Consider the following 9,341-nt stretch of genomic DNA (forward strand, 5'->3'; position numbering starts at 1 on the left):
TTAATACTACACAGCCGACTTCTTAAGAATTCTTAAGATTTAAAATGATGACTCAAAATGCGCGTATCACTCACCTAAAAGATGAGGGCTCTCTACCTCGAGGAGTTACCTCGGGCGGCGTCCCGACCCAAGGGGGAGTCCCTGACTGCAGATCCGCTGCTCTCGGGAGGACTGATTCCAAAATGTCCTCCGGCGGGACCCTCTTTATACCCTTGTCGAATCTGATCTGCGATCTCCGGTACTGAAAGCAGAGGGCTCTGGGAGATGCCTGGGAGTCACAGGTGGATCCCGGAGGGGAGAGCTTCCTCCAAAAAAGAAAAAAACCTCAAGGGTAGCTTCCCTGGAGGAGTCTGGGGCTGATACCTGAGATCTTAGGTAGGTAAAGCAGAGGACAAAAGCCTCTGGGAGATGACTGGGAGGAGGCTCAGGCAGCTGCCGGAGTTGAGCTGTATCTAAAGGAGAAAAAAATACCTGGAGTAACTTACTTGGAGGAGTCTGGGGCTGCTACCTGGGATCTCTGGTCCCGAAAGCAGAGGTCAAAAGACTTTGGGAGATGCCTGGGAGGAGTCTCAGATGTATCGTGGAGTGGAGAGCTTCCAACAAAGGAGAAAAATCATCTTGGGTAGCTTCCTTGGAGGAATCTGTGCTGCCACCTGAGATGTTAGGTATGTAAAGCAGAGGTCAAAAGACTGGGAGATGCCTGGGAGGAGTCTCAGGTGGCTGGCAGAGTTGAGAGATTTATCTAAAGGAGAAAAAAATATGTCGAGTAACATACTTGGAGGAGCCTGAGGCAGGTAGCTGCGATCTCCGGTACCAAAAGCAGAGGTCAGAAGACTCTGAGAGATAACTGGGAGGAGGCTTGGGTTGATCCCGGAGGAGACAGTTTCCTGCAAAAGAGAAAAATCATCTTGGGTACCTGCCTTGGAGAATCCAGGGCTGCTACCTGGGATCTGAGGTCCCTACAAGAAAAGGCCAAAAGACTCTGGGAGATGCCTCGGGGGAGCCTCAGGTGGACCCTGGAGGAAAGAGCTTCCTCCAAAGGAGAAAAATCATCTTGGGTAGGTGCCTTGGAGAAGTCTGGGGCTGCTACCCACGATCTCAGGTGCCTAAAAGGGAGGTTAAAAGCCTCTCGTGGTTGCTGGGAGGAGTCACAGGTGGATCCCAGAGGGGAGAGCTTCCTCTGAAAAAGAAAAAACCTCAAGGGTAGCTTCCTTGGAGGAGTCTGGGTCTGATATGTGAGATAGTTACGTAAAGCAGATGTCAAAAGACTCTGGGAGATGCCGGGGAGGAGTCCTGGATCGATCCTGGAGGAGAGAGCTTCCTGCAGAAGAGAAAAATCACCTTGGATAGCTTCCTTGGATGAGTCTGGGGCTGCTACCCGGGATCTCAAGTCCCTAAAAGAGACAGCAAAAGACTCTGGGAGTTGCTGGGAGGAGTCACAGGTGGATCCCGGAGGGGAGAGCTTCCTCCAAAAAAGAAAAAAAAAATCTCAAGGATAGCTTCCTTGGAAGAGGCTGCAGCTGCTTCCTGGGATCTGATGTCCCTATAAGAAAAGGAGAAGGGTGAATGTTAAATTTCCCTGAGCAGAACTAGCACAACAGTCTAGGGGAAAAAAAAAAAAAAAAAAAAAATCGAAACTGGGACTATAACAGGGTAGGAGACTGAGCCGTTTGTCAGACAGGGCTCTGAAATTTAATAGAAGCCATTAGGGCATGTGGAGAACTAGGGGTAAATTGGTAAACTGGACTAAAAGTGCAAGAATGCAGGCAGAGACCTGATGAGCGTCCTAGTGATTTTGGGGGACTCAGACAAGCTCTGCTAACAGAATTTTAATGATGCACTTGCAATTAGTGTCCTTGTGGGTCAAATGGCCCCCGACAGCAGAAACAAAAAAAAAAAAAAAAAGAGAGAGAGAAAAAAAAGAAGAGGAGCAAAGCAACAAGAGGCTGATTTATTGGCAGTTGCTTTTGCAAGGAATTTACAAGTGAGATAAGGATTAGGAAGAAAGATGATCAGGTACAGGGTCTGAACTAAGACCTAGAAAAAGAGAAGGAGAATGTGAAGGAACACTAGAAGAAAATGTTACTATTGTGGAAATCTGGGATATGTGCAGCAAGAAAAATATTTTTCTAAACATGTCCCTGAATGACCAGGGAAGTTAATGGATGAGGTAGTGCGTTTGGCTACAGCGGTCAAGAAGAGGAAAGGGTTAAGGAAGAGGGATGTTAAAGGAAAGAGGAATCAAGTGTACTTGTGGCTGTGCTGAGAGAAGCCTTTGAAGTAAGCAGGGGGAGAGGACTGATGGGGACCGGAGGAACCTCTCCCAGCAGAACCTAAGCTGGTTAAAGCAAAGCTGGGAGATGAGGAAACAGAATTTTTAGTCAACACTGGGGCTACGTATTCGGTCTTCAATACACTAGAAGGAAATTTAAGTAACAAAAGCATAAATGTCATTGGTGCGACAGGGACTCGTGAGACCTGGCCATTTTTCAAATCCCTGAAATTTAAACTTGGAAAACAATGGGTTACTCACCAGATTTTATATTTGCCAAATTCTCTGAAAACTTTACTGGGTAGAGATTTACTTGAAAAGGTAGAAGCTGAAATCAGATTCAAGGATGGGGAAGTTGCAATTTTAATCCCAGAATCTAAATATGTCGAAGCCGTAGGCTTGTTGTTACAGGATACAAATCCCAAAAGGGACAAGGTACCTCGAGAAACAGAAGATGCAGTGATCCCCATCGTTTGGGCAGGAGAAGTTCCAAGAAGGTCTAAGAGAGCGGAACCAGTAAGAATTGATCTAAAACCAGGATCGTCACCAGTAAGAATTAAACAATACCCTTTAAAATTAGAAGCGAGAACTGGCTTGGTACCAATAGTTCAAAAATTCTTAAAATATAAGTTGCTAACAGAATGTGAGTCAAAATATAATACAACCTATCTTACCAGTAAAGAAAGCTAACGGAAAAGATTACCATTTAGTCCAGGATCTTAGAGCAATAAATCAGAGAGTACAAGATACACATCCAGTAGTTGCAAACCTGTATACGTTACTAACTACCCTCACCAGTGAACAAAGCTTTTTGCTTTTGAGTGGGAAAATCCTGAAACAGGGCGAAAGACACAATATACTTGGACAGTTCTACCACAAGGCTTCAAGAATAGCCCAACTATTTTTGGAAATCAGCTGGTGAATGAATTAGAGATTTGGAGAAAAGAAAATGGACAGGGAACTGTATTACAATATGGAGATGACATCTTAATTGCAGCGGAATCTCAGGAAATTACTGTGTATGTACCACATACGGTAGTCACAGTTTTGGAACAAAAAGGGGGGCATTGGTTGTCCCTCAGCCGTATGCTGAAATACCAAATGGTACGACTAGAACAAGATGACATCGATCTCAAGACCACTGCAGTTACAAATCCTGCAGTGTTGCTCTCCACTGATTGAGCGGAGAGTTCACCAGAACACGATTGCTTACAAACAGTAGAGGAAATATATGCTAGCCGTCGGGATCTTAAAGACGCTCTGTTAGAAAATCCAGACTGGGAGTTATATACTGACGGCAGTAGTTTTGTTCGCGATGGGAAGAGACTGTCAGGATACGCTGTGACGACCTTAAATGGCATAGTAGAGGCAGGATCCTTATCTCCCAAAACATCAGCCCAAAAGGCAGAACTAATAGCCTTAACTTGAGCATTGGCACTGAGTGAAGGGAGAAAGGTTAATATTTGGACAGATTCTAAGTATGCTTTTGGAGTTGTACGTGCCCATGGAGCCATCTGGAAAGAGAGAGGACTACTATCAACACAAGGAACTGAAATCAAGCATGCTGCACAAATACAAGAACTATTACAGAGCATTCAAAAGCCGATGGTGGTAGCAATAATGCATTGCAAAGCCCACCAAAAAGGAAATAGTGAAACTGTAAAAGGAAATTGGAAGGCCGATTGTCTTGCTAAAAAGGCAGCTCTAAAGGAGCCAAAATTTGAAGAGGCTTTAATTCCAGGGCCTCATTTAGAATTACCACCACCAAAATATACTGAGAAGGAAGATTAATTAGCAGAACAGACAGACTGCTCCAAAAATGGACAAGGTTGGTGGATAACACCGCTAACGCCATTATTGATTCCTGAAAGAATGATGGAAATTTTGCTCAAGAGATTACATCAGGAGATGCATACAGGAGAAGACGCATTGACAATAACTGCAAAAAGAAATATTTTTGGACCAAAGATACAAAGGGTAGCAGACATGGTAGTAAAAAAAGTGTACCATCTGCTGTGCTAATAATCCAAAAATTGGGAAAAAGGTTATAGGAGGAATTGCGAAACAAGGAATAACTCCTGGGGAATACTGGCAAATAGATTGTTCAGAGCTACCTAGGTATAACCAATACAAATATTTATTGATATTGGTAGATACCTTTTCTGGCTGGCCAGAGGCTTTCCCTTGCCGTACCAACAAAGAGCTAGAGAGGTAATTAGACTCTTATTGAAGGAAATAATACCCCGATTTGGTATTCCAGAAGGAATCTCCTCTGATAATGGGCCTCATTTTATTGCAGAAGTCATGCAAGGGCTTTCTAAATTTTTACAGATTAAGTGGGAATTACACACCCCTTGGAGGCCACAATCAAGTGGGAAGCTAGAAAGAATGAATCAAACTCTTAAAAGGCAACTTGCTAAACTGTGTCAAGAAAACACACCTTAAATGGGTAGAAATTTTACCTATAGCTCTTTTACGAATTCGAGTAACTCCTAGGGTCAAAGTAAGTCCTTTTAAGGTTGTTTATGGGAAAGCATATCCCATGAATCTTTCTAACATCACAGGAGACCAAATGCGTATAAAAGGGCAGGCTGATGTTAAAGAGTATTTGATTTCCCTTTCGCATGCTTTATCTTCACTACACAGGTATCTAAATCAGAAGGTCTCTCTCCTGTTGGATAAAGGCGGAAAGGACCTTACACCATGTTACTGAAAACCTATACTGCAGCCAAAGTAGAAGGAATGGACTCCTGGATTCATTACACGCCAGTGAAAAGAGCACCAGAACCAGATCAGGAAAAGCGGACAGCCACAGACTGGGAAACTCAAATTTCAGCTAATCTGAGACCATTGAACTTTGAGAGAATGAAGAACCTGAATATTATAATATCCCATTTGGTACTAGCAGTAGGTCAAGAGAATTTGGTTTTACAGCTTATCCAGTCCTTTGGGCAAATCCAGAATGTTAGCGTAACCGCTTGTCTCCCTCCATCTGAGTTGGCAGACAATCCTTTAAATTGGGGACTATTACCTTCGGACTTAGAAAAAAGTTTTTCTAAGAAAGAAAAAGAACAACAATGGAAATAGGGTGGTTAAATAAAATATTACATGGAACAGGATCCTCCCTTACTGGATGGCTGGCAAACCTAATTTAAACTTCGATCACTGTTGTCATTACTACACTCATACTTTGTGTTGTTTTAAGTTCTGTCAAGAGACTGGTTTTACAAGCCACGGCTAGAGCATATAGAACGATAAAATGAAGTAGTGAGACTCATGAGACTCATATGAAGAGATCTCATAGTCCCAAAGGGGGGAAATGATGTACTTAAGAAATTATGTACTTAAGCCACATGAAAAAGGCCACAAAGGTCTTGTGAAACAAGATCCCCTTTGTATAACCAATGCATGCCTTGCTAACAACTGTGCCCCTGAAGAAGAACTAAAAGACTGATAAGAAGGGAACATCCTATCCCAGGAGGTGCCGAAAAGTTGAATAATTGCTAATAGGCATGAAGTCAGAAAAATCTTTGAAAACTGGAGGAAAGGTAAAGGTGGCAGGGGGAGATCATGACCACCAACTCAATTCCACACCAAAAAGACTTCCCCCCCACTCTCTCCTTGAGCATGCGCTGTAGAAGAAAAGAACACTGTACCTTTAATTCCAAGCAGGGAAACTTTAGCCCAATAGAAACTGTGCTAGATAAGCGACTCCCAGTAATAGTTTGGGGAAGAACTTTGGAAATCGAATATGTTTAACTGAACTGTACAAATTGCTTGCCCGTTTAGGCAGGAGGGGTGCTAGCGTTGCAGATTACCACCTAGCCCCCATCTTTGCGTAAACATGAATTGGAATAAAATACCTCTGCTCTGTGTCTATATTGGCATTTTGCACACCAGGTAAACGACCCCACTTTTGGGACAACAGTGGGGCAGGCAAAGCACCGCATCCCGCAGGCCGAGGGGCTCAGGCACCCACGTCGCTGCCGGAGGATTGCCGGCAAGAGGTTTGGCATCTGGAGAGGGGCTGCTGGGCCAGGGTGCCCAGGCACCCACCCCACTCCCCCAGCTGCAGCCACGGGTGCTCTCAGTGCTGGAGCAGAGGCCGTAGCAGCTGCCTGTGCCCAAGCCTGTCCCCAGTGGAGGGAAGACTTTGCTGGCGAGGAGCAATCCATTGAAGCCGTTGCCGAAATTGCTGGGCTTGAAGTTGCTGCCGGGCCGGGAGGGTGCTGAGGGGTCCTTGTGCAGGAGGAGGGGTGGCAACGCCTGGGCACCGTTCAGCTCCGGGGAGCTGCAGAGCAGGGAGTCCCCGAGGCCGTCGGGGAAGGTCGCGGCCACCGCCTGCGCTTTCCAACCCGGCTGGTCCACCAGCTCCTCCGCCACCTCCCTCTCGGCCCCGGGTGTCTTCTTGGAGCCCTTCCCGCAGAGCCGGACCACCCTGATGCTCTCGCCACGCGGACAGCTCTGGTGGCCGAGGTCCTCAAGGCTCCTCAAGGCTCCTCAAGGCTGAAGCGCTCCCCAGGCTCTTGTACTCCACCAGCGCGCAGTGCTTGCTCAGCAGCTCGGGGAAGTCTGACGTGTATTTCCGCACACCTGAGGGCAGCTTGCGGCCCGGCCGCAGGATGCGGATGGAGGCGATGGTGCCGAAGGGGCTGAACATCCTCGTGATGGTCTTGAGGAAATTCTTCTGGAGCAGCAGCAGCATGTCCTGCTCCAGGAGCAGCAGCTCCCAGGCCAGCAGCAGTTTGCTGGGGTGGATGCTCAGCAGGGACTCAGGGATGGGGACCCATGATACCGAAAAGCCGGTCGAAGAAACTCCCACCCCGGCTGGCCAACGCAACGGGCTGCCTACCTTCTTCAAGGACGTCAGCAGTTTGATGCTGACAAAGCCCACCTTGTTCCTCTGGACATGTTTCAGGAGGAAAGCATCCTTGGCCAGGTTCTCGTCAGAGAGGTGGAATTCCACCTGGGACGCAACCCTCCTGACCAGCTGCCGGTCAGGCATGGAGTAGCTGCAGTCCAAGAGATCAGCCCCCAAAACATCGCTCGCATCGCAGAAGCTCCCGGCAAAGCAGCAGGGACACGGGTGTGACTTGGTGGCCTTTGGGATGTGCAGCACTGCCCGGTCCCAGCCACAGCGGTGCAGACGGCAGAGTGTTGAGGAGCGGGCTGGCTCAGCTGCGCTCTGAAATAAAATGGAGTTTTATGGTTTTAGAAGCGCGGTTGCTTTCACGCCCCCAGCACCGGTCCCTGCCACAAGTTACGCAGCGGATGGCCTTGCACAATCTTGCAGCCAGAGGTGCCTCACGAACAGAGCGCAATCTCTTTAATTAACAGGATACAGGCCAGGAGAGATCTTTGGCCTCCGGTTCACGGCAGTCGTCCCGACTCCCCCAGGCCACACACTGTTCACACAGCGGGAGCGAGAGGCCTGTGTTCCTACCAGGGTGTCCTTGCTAGTGCCAAATCCTCCAAGTACAAGGAGGGGATGTACTCACCCGGTCCCTGGGGTCCCGTAGAGCACAAACAGCCCCAGCATCTCATCATCGGATGTTGTGCAGAATCCAGTCCTTTTCTGGGAGCAGGCGGCGGCGGGTGCTGTCTCCTCCTGGGCGTCACGCACCCAGGGAAAGCGCCGCCCCCTCCGGGGGGGATCCAGAGCTGCTGCTTTTCCCATCAGGAGACTAAAAGACCTGACAGCACTACTGGAGCGAGGGCTGGGGGAAAGCGTGCCGCCGAGCGACACCGCGTGACCTTCCTTCGCGCCCTCGAGGTCCTTTTTCCTATTTCTGCGTCACTCCGGTCAACGCAGCGAACGGAAGCACGGGCAATAGTCGCAAATGCATTTGCCATCTGGCGCAAGGAGGCTGTGGCTGCAGCTTGGTCCCCACTTGGCTCGGCTGAATCAACCTGTTCTTCTTCCCCCACCGGAAAAATACTGTTGAAAGCCAAGAGGATTTGCACCCGCAGACCCTGAGAGCCGCCTGTAGGCCCCGGGGGCACCCCAGCCTCCCTTAACCCTTTCCCTCCCCAGGAGGAGCTGGGGAGGCTCTTGGGGGTGGGGCGGAACACAGGGAGCCCCCGCATTCCTTCCGGGGAGACGCCAAAGAGTCCTTAGCAGCCAACAGCCAGAAGGGACCATGGCGCGGCCACCAATGCAGCTCCCACTGCCTGGGCCCTGGGGCCCCCCGGCGCCCCAGCTTTTCCAGCCATTCGTGCTCCCCAAAACCTTCTACCCTCGAGGCAGGGACCGACCCCAACCCCTGCAGCCCAGGGACGCTCCTGCGGGGCAACAGCGGAGGTGATCGCTGGCCATCGCTCCTGTCTCTCTCTCTTAGGCTCAGCCAACCTGTGCCGCCTGCCCGCGTGGGAGCAGCCCTTCCCTGCAGCCCGGGCACCCCAGGCCCCCAGGCACCACCAGCAGGTACGGCACCCCAGTCTGCTCTGGCACCTTCGCCATCCCCATCACACCCGTCCCCCCGGCGCTTTTCGCGTGGGGGTTCAGCAAGCCCCGGTGAGCATTCTTGCCCTCGCCCGGGTGGCGCGTGCCCAGGAAAGCCAATCTGCAGAGAATTCCCCAAATATTTGGGGCCACCTCTCCCGTTTCACCTCCTAGATGCGCGTCTCCTCCCCGATTTGCAACCTCGTCCCACCGGCACAGCAGCTCACCCCGTGGGGATCGCCCCAGCCACAAGCTCCCCACGCCCCTGGCCCAGAGCTGGGGGATGTCGGCCATCGGGGCCGGCTCGGCGGGTGCCCCTGGAGAGTCCCCCCGGCCCAGCACGGCTCCCCCTCACCCACACAGGTCTGCAGAGGGCCCCATGGGGCTGCCTCTTCGACCCCCGGGTCTTCCGCATCCAGCGGGCAACCACCGACCCGCCTCCACCGGCCACCGCCACGCTCGGCCAAGGCGCCGCTTCTCTGCCGGGTGCTGCCCTGGGGGGTCCCGGGGGCTGCGGGGCCCCCCTGGCCTGGGCAGACCCAGGGACCCCCCAGGGCCAACCACAATACCTCGCACCCTACGAAAATCAGAGGAGCGGGGTGGCCCCCGCCCCTCCGGTGCTGCTGA

At 50.5% G+C, this 9,341-nt stretch overlaps 1 protein-coding gene across 1 annotated transcript; it reads right to left on the reverse strand.

Moving 5' to 3' along the window:
* Positions 1–775: 775 nt before the first annotated feature.
* LOC128138283 (uncharacterized) lies at positions 776–9,008 on the reverse strand (the record flags this gene model as incomplete). Its single annotated transcript, XM_052779578.1, is given in 5 exon segments — positions 776–887; positions 6,187–6,760; positions 6,762–7,476; positions 7,771–7,880; positions 8,622–9,008. Coding segments are annotated over 5 exon segments (1,898 nt in total), but the record flags the coding sequence as incomplete, so codon positions are not given.
* Between the last annotated feature and the right edge of the window lie 333 nt (positions 9,009–9,341).

Source organism: Harpia harpyja, unplaced genomic scaffold, assembly GCF_026419915.1.
Source record: "Harpia harpyja isolate bHarHar1 unplaced genomic scaffold, bHarHar1 primary haplotype scaffold_241, whole genome shotgun sequence".
NCBI classification, from domain to species: Eukaryota; Metazoa; Chordata; class Aves; order Accipitriformes; family Accipitridae; genus Harpia; species Harpia harpyja.